The sequence below is a fragment of the Malaclemys terrapin genome, chromosome 1, assembly GCF_027887155.1.
Source record: "Malaclemys terrapin pileata isolate rMalTer1 chromosome 1, rMalTer1.hap1, whole genome shotgun sequence".
NCBI lineage: Eukaryota > Metazoa > Chordata > Testudines > Emydidae > Malaclemys > Malaclemys terrapin.
The window spans coordinates 169,096,222-169,121,423 of NC_071505.1; the positions used below are offsets into that span (position 1 = coordinate 169,096,222).

The 25,202-nt window shown below is 43.6% G+C and overlaps 1 protein-coding gene across 1 annotated transcript; it reads left to right on the plus strand.

The window, feature by feature from the left end:
• Window positions 1–14,111: 14,111 nt before the first annotated feature.
• On the plus strand, window positions 14,112–20,494 carry LOC128830575 (uncharacterized). Its single transcript, XM_054016440.1, has 4 exons — window positions 14,112–14,227; window positions 15,378–15,731; window positions 18,005–18,150; window positions 18,808–20,494. The coding sequence occupies exons 1-3, from the start codon at window positions 14,122–14,124 to the stop codon at window positions 18,145–18,147; spliced, it is 603 nt and encodes a 200-aa protein (XP_053872415.1). The 5' UTR covers window positions 14,112–14,121; the 3' UTR covers window positions 18,148–18,150; window positions 18,808–20,494.
• Window positions 20,495–25,202: the final 4,708 nt, after the last annotated feature.

The window sequence follows — 25,202 nt, forward strand, 5'->3', positions numbered from 1 at the left end:
TGGGTGAGTTGCAGGAAAATTTGATAATTGGGAATGGGGGTGGGAATGATCTTTAGATGTGAGTGTGATGGGTTTGGCCCTGCAGCTGGGCAGGAGAATGGGTGTGGGTGCATGAGTAATCAGGCAGTGAGGTCAGAGCAAGGGTCTTTGGGGAAGGATGAGTCAGCATTTCCAAGCGTATGGGCCACATTAAAGCATGGGCAAGCTAGGCATGTGCCTAGGGCCCAGTTTGTGTTTGGGGAGAGAAGGGGGTCAACCTGAATGTCGCTGTGACTCTGTGCATAAGGTCACAACTCCACTCACTCAGATTTGACCCTGCCACCCTTCCTTCATAGCAGAGGGGCCAAACCTGAGTGGGCAGTGGTGTGGCCAGTGCTGCTGCTCCTTGTCACTGCTGTGGGGCTGGTTCCTGCACCAGACAACTGCTGGAGCTTGACTGCCATCCAGGTGCTGGATGAGGGGATGGGCTGAATTAATAGGGGTCATGTGATTGCCTGAAACACTTGGGCTTCATAGGGTATGTCTAGAGTTGCCAATTTTGGTTGGACGTATTCCTGGAGGTTTCATCACATGACATAATCTTTAATTAAAGATTAATCTTTAATTCCTGGAGACTCCAGGACAATCCTGAAGGGCTGGCAACCCTATATGTCTGTCTACACAGCGAATGGCGGGGAGTTTCAGCGCCTGGGTCTGTAGACTTGGGCTCGTTCCAATGTTAAAAATAGCCATGCAGACACTGGGGCTCAGTTGGAACTTGGGCTCTGTAGCCTAGGGAGGGGTGTGGGCTTCACGGGCCAAGCCACAATGTCTGCGTTGCTGTTTTTAGCACCATAGCACGAACCTGAATCTGTCGTCCCAGGCTCTGAGACTCGTGGCCACTTGCTGGGTAGATGCACCCATAAGAGGGTCTGGGAGAACTGATTTTGGAGGAGAAACTGCAGTGAGCAAGTTGGACTCCTATGGAAGGCACTGAAGTGGGGTTTGGGAACACTCCCTGGAATTAGAACCCTACCTCAGAGCAGGGAAGACTCAAAGATATCCCAAAGGAGCCGAGACTGTAAGGGGATTTCAAGGAAAGAGCTTGGGATTCAGGGCTCTATCCCAGAGAGATTAAAAGATAGCCCAGAAGAGGACCAGGAACTGAGCCCAGAGGGCGGCCCGAGAGGGGCCCAAGCCGGGTGAAAGAATGTTTTGTTTGTTTGGACTTTTGTTATCCCAGAAGGGAATTGAACTCTGTGTGTGACCCAGCTGGAGGGCTGAGCCACGTGAATCCCAGGGGAGAGAGAAAACCCTCGTTCCATAGGTCAATTTATACTTGAGTATTTATAGATCTACTAAGTTTATCACTACGCTGTAAAATGTTTCAGAAGAGTTCTGTTATAAAAGAATAAAATAAAAAAAAATGGAGACAGGGAGTGCTTGCAGTGCCACATTCAGCCAGCAGGGAGAGGCACATATTTGGGGACTGAAGTATTGCTGATAATATATTGACCTCAGCCTCCCCACCTGCACACCCTATGATAATCAGGCTTGTTTTCAAGCATATCTCTGCCATTGTGGGTGCTAAACGTTTACTTAAAAAAAAATCGAAAGTTGATATTTTCATGTAATCACCTGTTTCCAATAGCAGGAGCTATAAGGGAAACACCAAATATTGCATGACTCGTCAATACTGACACAGGACAGTTTAATACAATAAGTATAATATTCCATGACAAATTATGAACTCACTTTAACAATGACCAACTAATGGGGTCATTCTCCCCTTGGTTAATTCACCTTTACCTAAATCCTGGATGTGGGGGCTTAGTGCCTGGGCGCACTCCATCTATCGTGTTTCTTCCCATCTCAGCTGCATTTGCCTCTTCGTGCACTCACATCTGCTAACATTTAGGGAGTAACAACTTTAAAGGAAGCCTGTGTTTTCTCTGCTCTTATTTGATCCTAACAGGTGGTCTCAGAGCAAATTCCCAGAGGCTTATCTTTGCCATCTAAACAGTCGCTTATTTATTAGACCTTATTCCAGTTTTGTATCACACATAAATGTTTTACAGGGATTGAAGGTGCATGTTGTGGTGCCTTATTGATTGTACGTTACAGGATCATATTTGCACGATGTGTTAAGAGAAAAACCTTTGTTTAACTATAGAGTGTAGGGGCAATCCCAGGTTTTAATAAGAGTAAAGTGAGCCAATCCTCTAGCCAGTAAGTAAAAGAACTTTTAGAGCTTCTATAACACCTCCATCCAAATTACATATAGTAACTATTATGTTCCCTATCTTCAATGAAACTGAGGCCTGGAAGGGATAAATGACTTGCCCAAGGTCACAGAAAGAGAGAGGAGAAGCTGGGAATGGAATCCAAGTTTTGTGAATCCTTGCCCTGTGCTCTAACCCAGTGGTCCTCAATGGAAGAGGTTGTGAACAGGTGTCAAGGGGGTCACAAACAACCTGTCATTACCATATTGCTAAATGGGTGGGGGATCGTGGTGTGCAAAAGGCTGAGAACTGTTACTCTAACCATGAGCCCACTCTGCTGCCCTGTGAGAGAGCCGTTCTTCAGCACCAGGACTGAGGGTTACTTTGTTGCTGGCTCATGAGCAAACCTGCAGTGTCACGTTATACAACATAGGAATACTGAGTAGGAGTAGAGAAGTTATAGTACCTCTTGTATTTGGCAATGATGTGACTGCTACTGGAAAACAGTTGTGATGTGTGTGACGTTGCACCCCATAAGGCTTCATGGAAATATGCTTATGAATGTATATATGATATAACTGGAATATGTTTTATGCTACATATGCCATGTAACGGTTTTGATTTACTGAATATATTCATCTTATTTGTCAGGGATTTGGAGCAATCAAATTTTTGAATTGCTTTTCTCCGGCTCCGCTCCAGCTCCGGGCAAAAACCTACTGGTCCGCACTCCAGCTCCGGGCTCCGCTCCAAAGCCCTGCTATTTGTATGCATATGTCATTGTATTCAAAGTTATGGACATTGGCTGTGTACTTGCTTGATTTCTAAGTAGCTTTAGTAAAGCATTTGGTCAGCTTCTTGAGAAAGGAATGTGCAAATTAGGTGCCCAATCAAGAAACATTTAAAGGACAATGAATCTTGGATCCACATAAGAAGTCTACCTGAGAACATTCAGGGTACCATGTAAACAATGACTGCTGCTTGTAAAAACTGAGTCATGCATGGAAATGTCACTTGCCCATGTGACTCCAAAACTCCAGCTTGGAGCTGGACTTGGCATAGGAGAGAGGAGTGGGTCTCCATCCACAAGAGAAAGTCTATTTAAGCCCGTGGGAGACCCCTCCATTTTGTCTTCAGCTGGCTAAAGAGAGAGCCTCTCCATCCCCAAGGAAACCTGAAAGAAACTGGCGAACAATTTATGAGTTTACCCTGTGTACGTTTTATACAGGGTAAAACGGATTTATTTGGGGTTTGGACCCCATTGGGAGTTGGGCATCTGAGTGTTAAAGACAGGAACACTTTTTAAGCTGCTTTCAGTTTAAGCCTACAGCTGTTAGGGGACAGGGTTCAGACCTGGGTCTGGGTTTGCAGCAAGCTAGCAGGTCTGGCTCAAACCAGGCCGGGCATTGAAGTGCAAAGCTGCCTGGACAGGAAAGCAGGGACAGAAGTAGTCTTGGCACATCAGTTGGCAGCCCCAAGGGGGTTTCTGTGATCCAACCCGGCACAACAGTGTCCAGTTCTATTGTTCCCATTTCAAGAAGGCTGTTGATAAATTGGAGCAGGTTCATAGAAGAGCCACGAGAATGATTAAAGGATTAGAAAACATGCCTTATAGTGATAGACTCAAAGAGCTCAATCTATTTAGATTAACAAAGAGAAGATTTAGGAGTGACGGACAAGAGATTATAAATACCTACGTAGGGAACAAATATTTGATAACAGGTTTTTTTAATCTAGCATACAGAGGTATAACAAGATCCAGTGGTTGGAAGTTGAACTAGACAAATTCAGACCGGAAATAAGCTGTACATTTTTAACAGAGAAGGTAATTAATTAATAGTTGTTTCAGTTTACCAGAGGGTCATGGTAGATTCTCCATTGCTGACAATTTAAATATCAAGACTGGATGTTTTTCCAAAAGATACACCTCTACCCCGATATAACACGACCCAATATAACACGAATTTGAATGTAACGCAGTAAAGCAGTGCTCGGGAGGGGGGAGGGGGACTGTGCACTCGGGCGGATCAAAGCAAGTTCAATATAGGTTTCACCTATAACGCGGTAAGATTTTTTTGGCTCCCGAGGAGAATGTTATATTGGGGTAGAGGTGTATGCTCTAGTATAGACAAGACTTATTTGGGGAAAGTTCTATGGCCTGTGCTATGCAGTCAGTAATCCCTTCTGGCCTGGGAATCTATGACTCTATGAAAAACGTTGTTTCCACTTGTTTTTCTCATGTATGTCTTCGGATAATTTTTTTTCCTGGTCTGTTTACTGTGCTGACTATTTAGTGTGTGGGGTCCTCTGAGGATTTAAAAATCCAGATTTGTAGTAAGATAAAGATATGTCTTTTTCTTCTTTTATAATAAGAATGTCATTTGAACAGCTATTTTGATTTCTGCTCAGCTCAGTGGAAAATAAGGAGAAATAATTGCATTGAAAAAAAGACTTTTTTGCTAATTCACTTGTCCTGAGATTAAAGGAAATAACATGCAGCAGTAGATGCCGTGAATGGGTGTGTTTTCAATTAAGACTTAGGCTACGTCCTTACTACGGGGGGGGGAGGAGGGAGGTGTCGGTTTAAGATACGCAAATTCAGCTGCGTGAATAGCATAGCTGAATTCGACGTATCGGAGCCGACTTACCCCGCTGTGAGGACGGCGGCAAATTGACCTCCACGGCTCTCCCGTCGACGGCACTTACTCCTACTTGCCCCAGTGGAGTACAAGCGCCGATTCGGGGATCGATTGTCGCGTCCCAACGAGACGCAATAATTCGATCCCAGAGAGGTCGATTTCTACCCCCCGATTCAGGCGGGTAGTGTAGATGTAGCCTTAGAATGCAGTCTTAAGTTTTATTTTAAATTTTTTGTTTTTGTTTTTAATGTAACAGATTTTTTTTTAAATTACAACTTCTAAAAAGAAGAGGAGACAGGTTCCAACACCTGTCCCATCAGTTTGAGTTCTGGGGGAAGGGGATAAAAATCCCTGAGCAGAAGGAACTGTATCACTGTGCTTCTTGGAATTTGGAGAGGGCAGTCTTTCTAAGCATAAGCAAGGGATTTGCAAGATGCTTCGCTTCGGTTAGCCCAAAAGGACATATAGAGCTTTCACATTACAGCAGCTTCTATTACCTTTTGAAACTTAAGACTATAACTCATTTGCATGAGTATGTTTACCTGCTTTTACCTTGAAAATAACTGTCCTATTTCTTTTTCCTAGTTAATAAATCTCTAGTTAGTTTATTACAGGATTAGCTACAAGAGTTGTCTTTGGTAACAGATCCAAGGTATAATTGACCTGGGATGAATGACTGGTTCTGTGGGACTGGGAGTAACCTGAATATTGTGATTTTTGGTGCAAGGGACCCTCTGTCACAAAGGCAGGCTTGCCTGGGTGGCAAGATAGACCAGAGTGCCCAAGGGGACTGTCTGACTTCATGTTAAGGCTGTTCAGGTGCTTGAGAAGTTCACACTCAATATTTGATTGGTGAAATCTAATTATAGAACACAGAACCAGTTTGGGGTTTGTGCCCTGCTTCTTAACAGTCTGCCCTGAGGTTCACACTCATGGTCGTGAGCCACTCCAGATAACCTGACAGTGTGCTTGTCTGACCAGCATAGGCCGTGGGTATAAGAGACCGGGGAGGCTAAGCGTCCCCAAACTGCCTGCCCACTGCCTTTGGAGTGCGCCGCTGCCGAAAGGGTAGCCAGCCATGGCCCCTGTCATGCTCATCCTCTTCCCGCCCTGCTCTGCCCGCATGGGAGCCTTGGGGGAGGGGGTGAAGAGGCGCACACGGACAGTGAGTGGCTGGCCGATCAGCTGGCCGGTGGGCGGGGCCTGGGGCGAAGAGGCGCATGTGTGTGAGTGGCCAGCCGGCTGGCTCAACTGGCGGGCAGATGGGGGGGGGGCAAAGAGGCATGAGCGGTGGGCGGGGGGGCCTGGGGGAGGGGGATCAAAGAGGCGTGAGCGGCGGGGGGGGTGTCTCGGGGAGCTGGCCAAGCATGGGCGGGACTTCTGGGGGAGGAGGCTGAACGGGGTCAGGCCTGGGGGCAGGACCACAGTCCAGGTGTGCGCAGCTTCCCCAATGGAGGAGTTACACCTCGCCCGCGTTTACCAGATATTAAGAGAGAGACAAGGTGGGTGAGGTAACTTTTGTCTCTCTTACCAACAGAAGTTGGTCCCATAAAAGATATTACCTTACCCACCTTGTCTCTGTAATATTGTGGGACCAACATGGCTACAATTACACTGCATGCAGATATGAATGTGCATTTTTAGTGGCGTGTGTATGAATGAGAGTGTGTTAGAGCATAAATGAGCTCTTATAAAGCCTACAGAGGAGTGGCACATAACCAGGCTGAGAGTAGCTATGAGTCAAATAACGATTTACTCTGTAAAGTCCCACAGGTGTTCATGTTTGAGTTAAAAGAAGCTACATATCTAACCTTGAGAAACGTCATTTCCACCTAAGTTTTTGGTTACCCAGATATAACAAATTGGGGTTATCCTCAACATTTTTATTATAAATGTTATTGAAACATTTTCTATGACCATTCCTTTGGGGGAGGGGAGCAAAAACTTTGGTATAAAATAAAGACTGGCAAAGCTGTTCTTTTGGGTTTGTAGTTTTACATCTTAGTGAATTAAAATGGGAGTTGTTTTCTCCACTATTTGTTCTTCTTTGAACAAAGTGTATAAATATTGAATTGGCTTTTATAATGTCCTTTTATCTGAGGACTATAGGCCCCAGCAGCACCTTTTTTAGGTTATTGGCTAAGGATTGTTTCTTGGATATAAATTTATGAGTTTGGGGATTTTAATCTAATCTTTTAAATTTAGATATTTGTAATGTTTCTATAATACATCTGTATAGCTTTATTTTAGTGTGAGGTGTTGGCTTAGTTAATTATCTATATATATAAATAAAATACAAAACTCAAACTTTGTCTAGTCAATGTTCCATCATTGAACCAGACATCTGGGGTCTTTAAATCTCTTGACAATCTGTCATTGTTACTGTGTGTGTGTGCGAGAGAGAGAGAGAGAGATGAAATTTCAGTCTGCATGCAGGACTGTGATTGTATCAGAACTGCTCGGGTACCCTGATATATTGGGTTGGGAGAGCAGAACGCAGGATGTTTTTCACTGAGGGCTGCTGCCTTTGGAATTCTTTCCCCCTGAATACCTGCTCTTCTCCCTTCTGGCACTGGTATGGTCTGTGGTCTGAAGATCATAGGGAAAAGAGCTATCTGATGCCATGTACTGGTGAGGTGGAGGAAGAGATAATGAATCCAACCTTATTTGTATGGTTGATAGCCACCATGCCAGTGTGAACATTTTGGTCATTTTAGTTAAAATTCCCTTAAGTTTTGGATGTGTGGGGTAATGAAATGTTAGGTCCTTCTACCTGGTGGAAAGGACTTTGCTTAAAGAATATGCTATTTTCCCCCAGGCAGCCCCTTGCTGAGCTGCAGAGTGCAATGACAGAACTGAATGAATTCCAGTGAGGAGCTCCCTTTTACCCAGCACCCACAGAACTGAAATTGCTATAGCTGGTGGTTCCTTAGGCACGAGTGTAACTTCCCATAGTTCTGGTTTCCAGTGCATACAGAGAAGACATCGATGCATCCAAGGGCAAAACTGAGGCCAAAGTTGGTTGCTTGTTCACAATTCCAGATCCCTATTTCCTTTATGCATTGTTCATGCAGAAATAGCTGTGAGCCAGAAGAGCATGCTAGGTCCTAATGTGCAAATGAAATGTACCATGTGTCTTATTTGGGGGTAGAATTCCTATTGGGTGCATTGAAGTCCTGCCACAAGAAGTAACTTGACCTGGATTCTCTCAGCACTGTGGACACACTGGAAAGTCTACGTGATTGTAAAGGTGATGAGGTGACCTATTTGCAGCCCCTTCAGCACCAATTTCCTGTCTTATCTTTGTACATCTTAGATGAATTGATATTTGGCTTTGTTTTTGAGGTAATATATGGCTGTGCACCTACTGTGTTGAGCTGCTAATAGAAATGTGGGGGAGGAGAGTTCCTGCTCTCCATTAGCTAGTGTCATCTTTGTGGTTTTGAAAGGCTTGTGTCTGACACCACATGCAGTATGGTAATCATAGGAACAAGCCCTCTGTTGTTTGCAGTTAGGACAGGGGAGGTGATGAGGAGGCGATACAGGCTAATTGTAGCCTGCAGACTCTCGATGCAGGTGCTAGTTCTCCCCAGAGCAGAGGCACACCGACCAAAAGGGAAGACACACACAAATCAAGAAGTAAAAATAACCAATGAGTTGCTTAATCAATGGGGTTCTTTATTAAAAAAAAATCCCAATGAACCAATGGTTAAATTGGGGAGTAGCAGTTTTATAGTATCAATACCACTTTTTAGATTTCAAGGAGGTTTGAGCTTGTCATAGTCTTGGTTAGCCTACACATCTAGATACCTGAATTGCCTTTTTAAGACACTAGGTGGAATCTCAGTGCTATGATCACATAACTGTATAACTGTACAACCCAGCTCGCCATCTGTCATGGTGGTTGCGATCTGCATCATCTGAAAGGATTCAATTTTAAGGCTATGTTTATATCCAGGTAGTTATGCTGTTTTTCACTCACAACAGTTGGTCTTGTTTAAAATATACTCTCCTCCTTTCCGGGATAAAAACATTGGAGGGTACGTTGTCTTCATGGCAGTGCAAGCAAAATAACCTCCATTATTCAGGATTGAGAAGTTCCAGACTCAGACTCCATCATCTCATATGGGCACACACACAACAGTGTGGGACAAATTTGTGTAGCTTTTAACTGTCTGTTAGTCACTTTATAATTACTAGAGCTGACAGGAGGATGACAAGTCTATTTGATGGCAACTTTTAAGTTTCAAAATTTGTGTTCCACTGAGGCCTATACCTGGGTCTTCCACCTCCCTGGCCAGTACTCTAATCACTCAGCTATTCAATTAGAGTGTCTCTCTTCCTGCCCTTCCCCTCAAAAAACCTTTCATGAACATTCCATGGAAACCAATATGTCTCCATGAAACAGTTTGGCTTAGATAAAACAGAACATTTTGCCAAAATTTGCCAAAGATTCCAACCAGCTCTAATGATTACACTGTCTTTTTTGAGCAAAGTAATTTGAAAGTGACTGGATTTAAATACTTAAAGTTAGGCTTTGAAGCTAACTCTAGTTTTGTGATAAATAGGAGCCATTTTACATCTCTGGTGCTGCATACTATACAGAAGTACTGGAACCTTAATATTTTTTCTGAATGGAAAGATTCTGCAGAGCAGAAAAATCATGGAATACATGAACACGCTGGAGAATATATTGTCTGGAGCAATCCCACAATGGCAAGGAGAAAGACTAGACTATCTTATATTGTAGGTCGTTTCCTGTCTAATATACCCTTGCCTTGCAAAACTGTCATGAAAACATACATCTTGGGCACAAAATGCACTCATCCCACTCTTTCCTATGACTGAATAATTACAGGTACTGATGAATCTAAAGAGATTTTATTTGCCTTAAAACAAACAAGCATTCATTACTTCAAGGGAGTGGGGAATAGAATTTTGCTGTTCATTTCTTTAGTTGAAGATTAGAACTGGTTGATTGAATATTTTATTTTTTGTAGCTCTATATAAAACAAGCTTGGCATGTTTAAGTTTCACATGCTACTCCTGACATCTTCCTGCTTCACTCAAAAATCCAACAGCTATATGGGAAAGTGGATGGCTCAGGGGAGCAGTAATAGGATACAAAGCAAAGTACATCACAAAGTTGCCAGCTTGAATCTAGCCTGGGTCTCTAGCAGTTTAAAGGTTTTTAACCTTCTGATGTCTGTAGAATGGCTTGTGTGGAGAGAGTGAGGCTTTTCAGTTCAGTTTCTAGCGGATGTGTATCCACATGATTACATCATAGTCACAGTTGATTACCTCGGTGAGCACCCTCAGCAGAGGCCCGGGATTTGCCGGGATTTAATGGGTCCTAGACAGTAAGTCCCTTTGTCAACGTTAGAAGTAGCCCCTTTAGGGCAATACTGAGGCACAATGAAGGGTGGATAGGAAGAGTAATCTGGGAGAATCTTGGGCTGCTACTTGAGTCTTTGCACTTTTGGCAGAGGATGTCTGTTTCAAGGGCTGTCAATCTGGTACCCTTCACCAGCATTGAAGTCATTTACATTTAGTTTGCTGTTGCAAACTGCCTTGCTGAGTAGAGGATTTTATTTCTCAGCCTCTGAATGAGTATGGGAGGCTGACCTACCCTCTGCTAGTACAGTCTATGGTCTGGATTGCCTTTATGAATTACTGAAACTGTGGCTTCACTGATTTCCCCTCCCCCACCACACACACATTAGCCACCATCTTTTAAAAAGCTATTGAAAGAGCAACAGAGCTTGCACTCTTTTTTTCATGCTCTGTAACTAAAATTAATCAAATATTTGTAAAATGTTACCTGCTACTTACTCTACTACTTACGGACTACAGTAAAAAAAACAAACCTCTAACACAAAAAGACCATGAGGGCCCTTGTCAAACAGTGCATCATTATTGAGTTGGGACCATTAGAATTAGTTTGTTAGGGATATGCGAGGTGGTTTGGGTAATGTAGGAACTATCCCAAACCTTTGCATCATGGAAACTTCTCCGGGGTTTGGATACATGGTTGTCATTTTCACACCTCTCTGTTCTCCCTGGTTCTAATCAAGAGCAGAAGAGCTGAAATATACTGAGAGAGGAGCTGTTCCTGCCACGTTTCTAGCTCAGCTGGAAATCGTTAGTACTAGAAAACGTATGAAAGCCAAGATTCCCAGCAGGGCAGGCACCAGCTAAAGATGCAGGTGCTTGGGGCGGCCAATACCAAGCGGCAGCACTCCAGCCGCTATTGGGGCGGCACGTCTGGGTCTTTGGCGGCAATTCGGCGGCGGGTCCCTCAGTCCCTCTCGGAACGAAGGACCTGCCGCCGAATTGCCGCCAAAGAGTGGAGCGGCGTGATCGTGCTGTCACGGCATTTTTTAATTTTTATTTTTTTGTCTCTTGGGGCAGCAGAAATCCTGGAGCCGGCCCTGATTCCCAGCCTGGTTTTGTTCTTGTATATGGCTTATTGAGCCTGGTGGAGGGAGGGAAATCCCCACTTCTGGATACTTTTCCATACCAAACTTCAGAACTTCTTGAGATGTGCTCATCCTTGCTTCTAGAAGAGGGTGTTACTAATCAGTAGAGATGAGTGAACTCAGAGTTCAAGATTTCACACACTTCTCTAACTAGGTTTTAGATTCAGAAAACTTTTTCTATATCATTTAAACCCTTGTCTTTTTTCTGTAGTAGGTGATAGAATCTTTTAAAAAGACGTCTTTATTTTCCTAGCTAGAAGAGAAGCATATGTTCTGTATTAGGGATCAGAGGCCTAGTACCCCTCAACATTAGGCTGATGCAAATGGGTGCCCTATATTTGGTACATACAATTTTTAGGGCTGTTGATTAATTGCAGTTAACTCATGTGATTAACTCAAAAAAATTAATCACAATTAAAAAAATAATCATGATTAATCACAGTTTTAATCGCACTGTTAAACAATAGAATACCAATTGAAATTTATTAAATATTTTGGATGTTTTTCTACATTTTCATATACACCTCTACCCTGATATAACGCGACCCAATATAACACGAATTCGGATATAATGCGGTAAAGCAGCGCTCCGGGGGGGTAGGGCTGCATGCTCCAGCGGATCAAAGCAAGTTCGATATAATGCGGTTTCACCTATAATGCGGTAAGATTTTTGGCTCCCGAGGACAGCGTTATATCGGGGTAGAGGTGTATATTGTATTCTGTGTTGTAATTGAAATCAAAATACATATTATTTTTGATTACAAATATTTGCACTGTAAAAATAATAAACAAAAGAAATAGTATTTTTCAATTCACCACATAAAAGTACTGTAGTGCAATCTTTGTCGTGAAAGTGCAACTTACAAATGTAGATTTTTTTTGTTACATAACTGCGCTCAAAAACAAAACAATGTAAAACTTCAGAGCCTACAAGTCCACTCAGTCCTACTTCTTGTTCAGTCAATCGCTAAGACAAACAGGTTTGTTTACATTTACAGGAGATAATGCTGCCCTCTTCTTATTTACAATGTCACCAGAAAGTGAGAACAGGCATTTGCATGGCATGTTTGTAGCTGGCATTGCAAGGTATTTACGGGCCAGATACGCTAAACAATCGTATGGCCCTTCATGCTTTAGCCACCATTCCAGAGGATATGCTTCCATGCTGATGACGATCGTTAAAAAAATAATGCGTTAATTAAATTTGTGACTGAACTCATTGGGGGAGAATTGTATATCCCCTACTCTGTTTTAGCCGCATTCTGCCATACATTTCGTGTTATAGCAGTCTTGGATGATGACCCAGCACATCTAGTTCATTTTAAGAACACTTTCGCTGTAGTTTTCACAAAACACAAAGAAGGAATCAATGTGAGATTTCTAACTGACACAAGGTTTAAGAATCTGAAGTGCCGTCCAAAATCTGAGAGGGATGAGGTGTGGAACATGCTTTCAGAAGTCTTAAAAGAGCAACACTCTGATGCAGAAGCTACAGAACCTGAACCACCAAAAAAGAAAATCAACCTTCTGCTGGTGGCATCTGACTCAGATGATGAAAATGAACATGTGTCAGTCTGCACTGCTTTGGATTGTTATTGAGCAGAACCCGTCATCAGCATGGATGCATGTCCTCTGGAATGATGGTTGAAATACGAAGGGACATATGAATCTTTAGCGCATCTGGCACATAAATATCTTGCAACACTGGCTACAACAGTGCCATGCCAACACTTTCAGGTGACGCTGTAAGTAAGAAGTGGGCAGCATTCTCTCCTGCAAATTTAAACAAACTTGTCCTAGTGATTGGCTGAACAAGAAGTAGGACTGAGTGGACTTGCAGGCTCTAAAATGTTACATTGTTTATTTTTGAATGCAGTTATTTTTTTGTACATAATTCTACATTTGTAGGTTCAACTTTCATGATAAAGAGATTGCCTTACAGTACTTATATTAGGTGAATTGAAAAATACTATTTCTTTTGTTTTTTTACAGTGCAAATACTTGTAATCAAAAATAAATATAAAGTGAGCACTGTACACTTTGTATTCTGTGTTGTAATTGAAATCAGTATATTTGAAAATGTAGAAAACATCCAAAATATTTAAATAAATTGCATTCTATTATTGTTTAAAAGTGCGATTAATCATGCAATTAATAGCAATTAATTTTTTTTAATCGCTTGACAGCCCTAATAATTTTTAATTCTCTTTTTTCCTCCCTCGCTCCTTGAAGCCCCCAGAATATGAAAACAATAGCACTTAAGTCAAAATTTCATACCCAGGATGTTCAAGTTCATAAGTGTGGAAAAAGGAAGTCTGCCTTTTCTGCTAAATGATAATGAATGGGATGGAGTAAACTGGGATTTTTTTATTTCTAACAACATTTTGCTGGGGTTCATGGCTCCTTTTCAACAAGCTATACAAGTAATTTGATAAGATGGCTGGTACCAAGCCATGCTGAAAAGGAAGAGAAGCTATAGAGAATATGGTCGAATACTTGAGAATTTCTTAAATGTTATTAAAACCACTGCAAATTATAGTGATGATTATTTCACTCCGTTCTAGGGAGGTGTGATTTTCTGCATGCGTGTGTGCGTGTTGTGCCGTGTGAGTGTTAATGGTCTTCTGGCTCTTTAAGAAGATTTCTGCACTGTGGTTATTTGGCAGTGTGCTTTAACCAGTAACTAGTGTGGGGAGGTTTGTACTTTTCTGACAGCTCATAAGCGGCAGAAGAGGCTTCTAATGCTCTTTCTTTGCTGTGAGAGGAAAGGGTCTGCTGATAATTGTCCGAGATTTCAATCTGATGGTACTCCAGAAAATAATGAGGATCAGGGGTTGGCTGATTGGGCATGGAAGAAGCAGCCTTATTGTGGCTCTCCTGTGGGCAGCATTGGGAATAAAAGCTGCAGGTAAGTAGAGCCCTGCAAATCTGGGGTTATCCATGGACCATGTTTGCAGATCATGGCTTGGATGCGGATACAAATTTTGTATCTGCCAGGGCTTTACAGGTAAGGCCAAGCCAGGCAAGACGTAGCATGTTGCCATCATTTTTCAAGCCCAATCTAGAAGTTAGTTTTGTATACTGAAGAGAGAAGCTGTCTGGGGAATGGGAAAGGAGGGGTGTATCTCAATACCCTTCCTAGACAGACTCTGAATCACGTCTGTCTCCTCATGTCTTCTCCATTGGTAAATTTAGCTCCCTGGCACAGTGACTGAGGGTGTGTTCCCACGGCAAGTGAAAGGTGTGATTGTAGCTCTATACCCATGCTAGCTTTAATCTAGCTAGCACAGGTAACGACAGCAGTATAGGCATGAGGGGGCACAGGCTTTAAGCACTAGCCAGCAAGGAGAGTATAAGCCTCCAGGGACCCTAGGTTGCTAGCCTCTGCTGAAGCTGTCCCCCCACATCTACACCGCCATTGTTACCCATGCTGGCTAGATTAAAGCTCAGGTCATTTGCCTATCCATTCTACAATCACACTGTTCACTTGCAGTGTGGACATAGCCTGAGAGAGAAGCTGAACTCTGACCTCAGAAGACGGAATATCCAGAGCTGGCTAGAAAAAGGTTTAATTTTCCCGTGAAACATTGTGATTGTTCTTTTGAAAAATACAAAAGTTTTCAGTCAAACTACTGAAAATGGAAAATGTTGGGTTTTTAGGTTTTCTAATGAAAATAAACTTTTTTTGAGGAAAGCTGACATTTATCAAATTTTCTGTTGAAGCTCTCCTGGGCAGAAAATATTTGGCCAACCTGCATGTCCTAGACCTTGTAGAAGATAGGTGAGGGATACTGTGATATCCCTCCTCACACAGCTCCGCAGAAGGGCTGCCAAGAAACACAGAGGTTATGGGAAAAGCCAAATTATTAATGATTTGTATTACAACAGCACCTGGAGGCATTAACCAAGGTCAGGGCCTCATTGTGCTAAGCAATGTGCATGCAGAGTATGAGACGATCCCTACCCCAAGAGCTTACAAGTGACCTGAAAGATACGAGGCAGGTTAATGCTCATACAATAGCCTCTCCAGTTAATGGGTCTGCTCTCTTACTCTCCAGGATGTGACATGCTTGAAATCAAATACCCATCAGCCCGCGTTAAGCTTAAAGAAGGAGATCCCCTGACCTTGAATTGCACAGTGTGGTATGAAAAGGAACAGGAACAGAAACAGTCTTCAGATCTGAAGGTCTACTGGTGTAAACAGGTGGAAAATCAGAGCAGCTGTGCTAAGGTTGGCGAAGAGCTGGAACGCTTGCTATCAACAATGAGCTTAAATCCCCAAGCAAGGGTCAGCTTGTCTCTGCTCCTGGAGATTCATAATGTCAGCCGTTCAGACAGCGGTGGTTACCAGTGCAGAGCCAGTGCAAATAACCAGATTGCTATCGGTCACTATATCCGAGTGGAAGTAACAGGTAAGCAGTGAAAAGCAACAGAGGGTCCTGTGGCACCTTTGAGACTAACAGAAGTACTGGGAGCATAAGCTTTCGTGGGTAAGAACCTCACTTCTTCAGATGAAGAAGTGAGGTTCTTACCCACGAAAGCTTATGCTCCCAGTACTTCTGTTAGTCTCAAAGGTGCCACAGGACCCTCTGTTGCTTTTTACAGATTCAGACTAACACGGCTACCCCTCAGGTAAGCAGTGGTAGCTTTAAGATTTGTTTGGGCAGTGAGGTGCTAGAGGCGAGAGGGGTAAATGCAACACATTCTTGTCCTTTACATTTGTCCTTTACATATGATAAAAAAATGTCAATGAATTGCATCATCTCATCCTGATGCAATGATATCACACACTAATGTCACCTCATGATATAGCATTGCCATATTATGACACTTGGAATCAGTTTAAGGCTTTTTAATTGTCTCTCCAGTTTGGCTCACTGGATGTGGGACAGGAATGTGATAATTGAGGTGTTCTTGAATTTCAGATTGGCTGATGGCGCCACTTGATCTACTAGGGGTGGGAGCAGCCTCCAGCTTTGCATTGTGGGTACCAAAGCAGTTCTTGTAGGTAATTACAGGGGGAGAACAAGGGCATGACGAAAAGAGTGTTAGATTGAGGTGCTGCCAGTCTGTAACTCAGAGGCAAAGTTCACTCCCACACTGGCTCGCCTGGTACTTGCTCCTGTTTTTAACCACAGAACCTGATAAATTCACACGTGGCAAAGAAATGCTTTAAATTGATGACTGGGTGTATATGAGCATGGAATCATCAGTCTTGTGGGTGAGGATCACCCATGGCTGCCTTGAGGTGAATGTAGATTTTGTGAGGGTCGGTGCTTACAGAGATGGAGCTCACAAGGTCAGGGCCAGCACTGCTGAGCTACTTCTCACAGAGCTGAACTACTTTTCCATTTCACATGAATAAGAAAAAAGTGTTGCATAGAGAAAGGGCAGGAAGGGCTGAGAAACACCAGGGTCCCTGCCACCTGCCCCCTGAATCTTCTCGGTTGATCATGCAATCTGTTCTCATCTGAGCTACCAAATGACCCCTGCTCAGTGCTCCAAAGGAAAGGATCATCCCTTCCCCTGAACCTTCCAAAGTCCCTGCCAGTATCTCCTAGGGGTAAAGTCACTCCTAACACAAAACTGGGTGATCAATACATCCCTGTGCTGGATACAGAGTGCTCCTGAGCCAGACAGAGGAGAGTGGCTGAAAACCCAGCTGTCAAGCAAGTGCTGTTTGGGAAATTCTCCAGAAGTTCAGGGCAGGTTTTCCCAGCTAATAAGCCAGCCGGGAAGTCAGAGAAAGGCGAACATGCAGAAGCACAGCCCTGGAGGAATCATTCGTACCATGGGCAGTAGCCAGTGGGATACACCCTTGAGAACAGGCAGTACTGTGTGTGGACTCTTATGCTGTAGCTTGAGGGAGGAGGGTCAGACAGATGTGGAGCGTGTGTGTGTTTTACATTGTGCCCATGCTTGGTCACTTGCTGTGCACTTAGGCAGTGCCAAAGCTATTGCCCCTGTGAATCCAAGCAGTTCCCTAGTCCAGACATTCTCTGTTCCACCGCCTTGTCCACAAATATAAACTAACATGCTATTCTGCCTCTAAATGACTCTCTCTTTCCACTTGAGCATCACTCTCCTTTCCTTCTGTGTTCCAGATCCTGGTTCCAGCTCCCCAGACCTGCCATCATCAGTTGGCCCCACTTCTTTTCACTTACACAAAGAAAGGATTTGCCTTGCAGCCACACTATTACTTTATGCTTGCTTTTGCTCTCCCCATCCCCTCACCCCCACCTGTACACATAATGAGTGAGCTGTGGACCACAGTTGCTAAAAGTGGCAACCAAACCTGAACTCGACCACACTGGAGTCACCTCATCAGTTCTTATGCATCATCTTCATAATGCAGTGCAGCATTGTAACACCCCAGTGTGGTGTTATGCTGGACCCTGCCAGAGTCACATCTGTGCTACTCTGACTGGGAGGAGCAGGTTCATGTTCTTTCCAAGCCGCTCACCCAGCCTAATTGTTAACAATGCATCGAAATTATATTCTCATTCACTGTGTTTCCCCTTTCATGCTGCCAGGAGCTTTCTCCAAAATGTTTCAACTCACTTTTCTTTCTTTTTTTTCTTTAGCTGCCTTCTCTGTGGCTTAAGAAAGCCGCTGTGGTTTGAGTTTACAGTGAGACAGTTCTGCCAAGTGTTTTTACTTACCTGCACTTTGTTCATGCTTGTAGCAGAAGAATTAAACCTTGTGAGTTCTTTGAACACCACAGGGAGTCCAGAGGCTATCTCCCAAGGCAGCAAAGCTCCAAGGATGGATTCCTGGCTGGAAAAGACATGGGCACTGATCATGATACTCTGGCTGACCCTTTCTTAAAAGGTAGGAAAAGATGTATACATTCTCTCTAGAGAGAGATGCTGTGATCTGCCATCCTCTAAAATCATGGTAGAGCCACACAGCTGGGTTTTCAGAATGACCCTGTTTTCCTTTTTCTTGAGAAAACCGCTATTTTGTAGAATGCTTCATCTCCCATCACTGCCATACCATAGAGGTTAATGGACTAGAGTCCCCATCCAGGAAGGCAGAGTGAACCCCACTAGTAGTAATGCCTGTGCTTTCATGGGGTTGGCACAAGGTGCCACTGCTCCAAGCTTGGTCTCCTGCAGGCAGTAATAGTGACATCTGTGGTTTTCTGACTTCTTGTATGAAGCAGGCCGTGTGGCCTCAGAGCTGATTTGGCTTATGGGCTCTAAGTGTTGCCTGTTTTATGTGGTCATGAGCCCCTGGGGATTCGCAGGCAGCCCTGATATGTGTTAATGTGACCCGAGCCATTGTGCAAACAAATATTGAGTGTGAACCCATTTAGTTGATTTTAAAATGAGATGGCCGTCTTAGGGCCATGATGACCCTTCAGCATGAACTTTGGGATGACTTTTGGGGACTTACGCTGGTCTGTATTTGGACAAGCTTATGCTTTGTTAATGTGGACATAGTACTTGACTCATTAATGGGCAGCTAGTTGTTTTTATTTCTTAGGGCACATGTGATGAAGATATGGTTTCTGGTGCTTGGGCAGATTCCTCTAAATGGCAGAGTAAAAGTTAACGGACTAAACTCCTATAAAGTTGTAATAGCAAATTCATTGCATTGCACAGGACTGCATTTCAGCGTTTCATGGAAGACTGTTCCCGAAGAAGGATTTTCAGTGGCTTAATGTCTGAGCACCTGGATGGCAGCTCTGCAGGATTATTTATTGTTTCCTACACTAGTGGTTAACCCGTCAACACCCCCTCATCAGACAGAGGGACTCACGCTCGTCAGCATTGGAAGTGAAATTCTGTAGTCTCTGATATCAGTCTTGTGCGTTTTGTCTCCACTATAACTGAGGATGGATTTCTCAGTGTAGAGCATTTAAAGGGCAGGAAGAGATTTCTTTCCATGTCTTCTTTCTGGACCTATCCAGAGAGAGCTTCTAGCACTCCTTGCCTCAACCTGCTACACTCCCTCTTTAAAGAAAGATTCCACAGTGCTTCTCTCCTGTGGCCATTCTGTCATCTGCATTGTCTTCTACCATGTTCTGTTCTACCACCTACTCTCTCTGGGTTGCTTTAAGGGTGCTGGAAGCTCTTATCTAATCCCAAGCAGTGGGAGGTAGAATTCTGTAAACAGGGTTTTGCAGCTTTTGTAGCTTTAGGATTCCAATTGGATTTATACTGCAGGTCAGTTTGGGGAATTGGAAAGAGAGACCTTCTACGGATTAGCTCCTAGATACACCTCTACCCCGATATAACACGACCCAATATAACACGAATTCGGATATAACACGGTAAAGCAGTGCTCCGGGGTGGGCTGCGCACTCCAGCGGATCAAAGCAAGTTCGATATAACGCGGTAAGATTTTTTGGCTCTCAAGGACAGTGTTATATCCGGGTAGAGGTGTACTTGTTTGTTAGTTTAGGCCCAAAATTATGTGTGTAGGAAGAGGGAACAATATAAGTCTTTTTAATTTTCAGTTACAACTTCTTTGGGAGCAATTGAACAGGATATCCTCCATGTGTACATTGTGGGCTTCTCAGAGCAGGGGTCAGACCTTCTTCTGTTTGGAAAACGAGCACACTGTGGGTATTACTGGAAATAGCTAAGTAATAACTGTAACCCTAAGCACAACAGCAGTGGGATAGTGCATGAGAACTTGAAAATGAAAATGACTAAAGATTTAAAGACTAAATAGAATGTTCTACAAACAGAGATCATAAATGTGCAAATTATTTTTTAAAAATTCTTCAGTTTTAATAATTGTAGGATTTTTAAATACAGTATTTTATCTTGACTGTATGCTTTTAAAAACAGATGGCTTTTTTGCAGACATAATTCTATAAATCTGCTTTTGGGGGAATAGGGAGCTCCTTTTAGACACAACGTTTGCTACCAAATCTACGTGGGAAGGTGCTGTGTTTATATCTGTTGGCACATTCATGAGTATGATGCCTCTTGGTATCTTTGTTTCAAAGTCCCTGAGTAGCTGCCCTGATGCTGGTGTTTGATAAGCATTTCTGACCTATGCCATGTTGTAATAGTTGTGTGTGCAGCATGGACTGTAAAGGCAGAGAATTATCCTATAAATGAATAAAATACATAAGTCATATGATGTCTATCTCCCTAGTTATCACTGAGAATTATCCTAGTTATTTATCGACTCTGAAGGGCTGTGCTGCTTTTTATGTATACTCTGTGATTCCTTTTGTCACAAGGAACCAATGTTAACCTGACATTAAATGTTCCACCTGAGTTGTTGAAATAATAAAGTGTTTGTTTATGGCTGATAGAAGCTGGTGCTCAAAGGGCATCCTCACTTTGCAGAGGCAGCATACAGCATGTGCGTCTCATCAGGCATGTTGGGCAGGAAGAACACTCTGTGATGCTGTGGTTTGGGTTCCACTAAAATGACTCAGGCTCCGCTGAGGTGTTTTTAGGACTGTTATTCAGCAGACAGTATGCTGTACAGTTACACACACAAAATACTATTCTATTTCTGTAGCATGGTGTAGCTATACTTCCATCTAGTGGTGAAAATATAAGTAGCAATATATAAAGAGACCAAGGAGAAGTCTCATATTTTAAACTTTGCCAGGCATTGGAAGAGAAAGTAAGGATTGTACCTGCAGAGAGACACACTTTACTTAAGAAGCTAAAATCTCTTTGAACTCTCTTGAGTTTCTATATTCTATACAACATACAAGGTATAAGCCTTTTCATATACAACAGCTACAAGACAAGTTGTTGTAACCCACAACCCCCAGGCTATACATAATCCTTTCAGTAAAATGCACAACCCTTGATCACAGCAGGGCCATAGTTAATAGGAGACCACGCAGCACTTCTATACTGGGAGAAAGAGTTGAGTGTATGTTTCCAGGATGGCTTGGAAGAAACAGAACATATTCCTCAGTTAAGCTACACTCAGTGTGACTCCTGTTTCTATGGAATAGCTACACGTTATTTATATGATCAATACTGACAAAAAGTGGGGTCCCAGATAGGCTGTAGACTCTCTGTAGCCCTGTGCTCCCAGTGCCCTTCTAGCATGGGAGAGTTTGATTCCCAAAGCTCAAACGTTGGCAAACCAAGAGTTAAGGTGATGCATCACAGCAACATAGCCTTCTTTCATCTCTGCTCCAAGGAGATCACATTATCATTCCGTTCCCTCAGCCTCTGCCAGCCAGCAGCAAGTACTCCTCAGATCAATGGTGCTGCACAGCGCATTGTGAGTGTCCAGTAGACTGTACCAGTAGGAGCTCTGACTTTGAGATCTTCTGGGCACAGAGAAAATGGCAGTTTTGGGTGAGGGGCAGCTAAGATATTGTTATATTTCCAGGATGGTGGCAGGGGGACACATTTGGACTGCTGGCTACTGCTGGTCAAAAAATTTCCATCAAAACACTTTTTCAATAGAAAACTGAACTTTTGAATGAATGAAATTTTCAGTGAGAAATTTCAACTTATTTAAAAGCAAGACAAATACCATCTCCCCCCCCCCAGCTACACACACACTCACTCACTCACTTTTGGCTGAAAAGTTGAAATTTTCAGTGAAAAAGAATCAATTTTTCTGATCAGCTGTACCATTGGCCAAGCTACCTCACACTGCTAGTACCTAATTCTGCTGGAAGATTTCCAGACAGAACTGGCTGGTGGCCACAGAGTTTTGGTTGCTGACCCCTCTCTGTCTCTTAGTTCAGTAAACTGATAAGTGTTAGGATATTGAGTCTGGAGATTATGGGTGAGAGTTTCAAAACAGTTGGGAGACCTTTGTTAAACCTCAGTGACCCTCCCATGCAGAGATCAGAGAAGGCACCATCATTTAAAGTTACAGCACAGTTTAAACAGAGCTATAATGTAGGTAACAGTGTTATTAAAAGTGATTTGCCAGAAACAACCATAGTTCAAAAGTTCTGCTAATACCTCCCAGTGATCCAAATTTATATCTTTTTGGCTGTTCAGCAGTTGCAGTAACATACAGCAGTGTCTCCTCAGAAGCGAGCCTTAACAATAAACAGTGTAACAATCACACACAATTCAGACATTTGATAGAGAGGCAACTGTTCAAAAAGCCCAAAGAACTCATTTTAATTCATCATATACAACCATCCACACCTCAGCAGGTTATTCTGGAGGGCCCTAGCACTGGTTTCTGCACTACTGTAGCAGATTGGCTTGTCCTGTGGGCTGGAGAGCCTGGGGCTAAGTCACACCTGATTACAGAATGAGCCTCACCTGAGGGGAATCAGGCAATTCCCCATGAAGAGCAGAGGTGGCTGCAGCAAAAGGGCAAAGCTCAGGGAGAAAAAAGAATTTTGGTATGATCATGATAGCTGAGAGTTTGGAGGGTAATACTCAAGTGAGCAGGAGGCTTTGGGTGGGGCAGAAAGCCCTGCCTGTCTTTGGGACTGGATATCAGAGCCCCAGTGAGGGAGGACTGGCTGAGAGATTGGATCAGGATGGAAGAGGGGCCCTGGAGCTGAAAGAACAGCCCAGAGCAAGTATGGACTTTTCTTTGTGTTGCTAGAATGGATTTTAGTTTGGGGCTGTAGATTGTTGTAAACTGGTTGTGGTATTAAACTAGCCCCATGCAGGGGTACTGTTAACTAGAGAAAGCCCTGAACAGAGGAAAAACAAAGGAGGGGAGCCTGCAGAGACACCCCTGGCCAGAATGGAGGCTCAGTAAGCAGCAGTCCTGCTACAACCACAATGTTTCCTTTTCTAGGCTTTGTGCACTAGAGCAGGTGCCTCTTGGCTATTCTGGGCTTGATAGTGTATTTTAAGGCTTCTCCTATAGAGTTCTGGGATCTTCACAGAATGGTTGGTATTGTGAGAACCTATCTGATTCAGGATGCCCACATACCGAGGTGTACACATACATGAAATACAGCTCCTTTTAAAATCTAATGCTCTTGCATGATGGGGGAGTTGGCCTGTCATCAAATGAGGGCCTGTTCACTGGATCCATAGCCCCAGGTATAAGGAAGATAGTGTGGGTACCTTGGTATAACTAGTGCAGTTCCCAGAGGAATTCTATATACATCAACTGGAGTGTGATGCTGCCCACCGTACACTCGTCAGACTTACACTGCAGCTGGCTTCTGGTGTTTCTAAGTTAGTCTCCAGCATAACTTATCTCCAAGAGGCAGGGGTTCCCCTTAAAGAGACTTGCTGATCTGCCTCTGAAGCACAGAGCTCTAGTCCCTGAAGCGGAGGGCAATGGTGGATTAAAGCTGACTAGGTAGCAGAACCAAAACTTCAGGTTCCACTCAGAACATCCCCCAACTTGCTCTGCTCCCCTCCCCCCGCAAAGCTTAGCTGCACATGTTGCCCTCCTGCTTCCGGACAACTTGTCCTCCTCGGCTATACAGACTGCCTCCCTCCCACCCATGTGGCCCACCTTAGGCTATTCTCTGTATTCTGGGGCCAACCGGTACTGGCCTCATTGCTCTCATCTCTGGTCAGCCAGCACCATAGGCAATGCATTTACACTTGCTGTTTGCCATCAGCAGTCTTGCCCTTGTCTCGGAAGCTGGGGGAATCCCTTCTGTGTTGCTCAGGTAGCTGTTGCACTCACCCTCTGCCCTCACTTCATCAAGGTAGTCAACAATGCATTCAGCAAGCCCGCTCGGTCGGGGCACTGTGCACACTAGGGTTGCTCTTTGCTGTCACTTCTCCCTCTGGTCACTTGCATGGCATGATGGGATACTGATAAAACATGAAGGACTGGGGGAAGGGAACTGCATTCATGGTGCCTCTCCTGTCCCTGTTATCTGTGGAAGGCAGCCAGCCAGCAACAATGAGCTGAAAGCTGTTCTTGTGGGGGATAGGATGAGGAGGGGAGAAAGTTACCTGATATGAGTGGATCAGAATGGGAAGGAGTCATACAGGCCATGCCTCTCCTTCTTCCCTGACCTGGTACTAAATTCTGGTATCCTAGCAGCGGGTGATAGGCAACAGCAGTCATCTGTGAGGCAAGGCACTTAATGCTGCTTACCTACCACTCCCTGCCTGCTGCAGCTGTTTCTGACTGGATGTAGGAGGGTCTAGATGCCAGTGACCCATTATTATTTTCCTAATGTGCACTTTGGATGCTGTATAAGTAAATAAAAGTAGCTGCCCTGAAGAGCTTTCAGTTTAAATGGATGGTTCCTAACCTTTTGCTTGTGGAGTCTCCCCTTACAATGCTTTGGCAGATGGATATCCTCCGCTTCTATCTCTGTTCCAGCTACCCAGCCCAGTTACTGCCAGCTTCTTCCCTGTGCATTTGCTCTCTGTTCTTTTCTGCCTATCATTTCTTGTTCTTTTTACCTTTGTTTCTCTTCTTTTCTGTGACCCTGTTTCTGCTTTTCACAGACTCATAGAAATGTAGAACTGGGGTGAAATCAATAGGTCAACTAGTCCAGTCCCCTGCACTGAAGCAAGATCAAGTATTATGTAGACCATCCCTGATAGCTGTTTGTCTAACCTGTTCTTAAAAATCTCCAATGACAGAGATTCTACAAGCTCCCTAGGTAATTTGTTCCAATGCTTTACCACCCTTACCACTAGGAAGTTTTTCCTAATGTCCAACCTAAATCTCCCTTGCTGCAATTTAAGCCCACTGCTTCTTGTTCTGTGCTCAGTGGACAAAAAGAACAATTCATCACCCTCTTTTATAACAACCTCTTATGTACGTGAAGAGTTATCACGTCCCCTCTCAATTTTTTCTACTCCATACTAAACAAACCGATTTTTTTTTCCAGTCTCTCCTCTGGACAGTCTTCAGTTTGTTCACATCTTTCCTGAAGTGTGGCACCCAGAACTAGAAATAGTGCTCCCATTGAAGCCTTTATCAGTGCTGAGTATAGTGGGAGAATTACTACTTGTGTCTGTCTTACAACACTCCTTTTA

Coding starts and splice junctions, on each gene's coding strand:
- LOC128830575 (XM_054016440.1), top strand. CDS start 14,122: ATGGTACTCCAGAAAATAATGAGGATCAGGGGTTGGCTGATTGGGCAT. Junction 14,228..15,377: donor ATTGGGAATAAAAGCTGCAG/GTAAGTAGAGCC, acceptor CTTACTCTCCAG/GATGTGACATGCTTGAAATC. Junction 15,732..18,004: donor TATCCGAGTGGAAGTAACAG/GTAAGCAGTGAA, acceptor TCATGCTTGTAG/CAGAAGAATTAAACCTTGTG.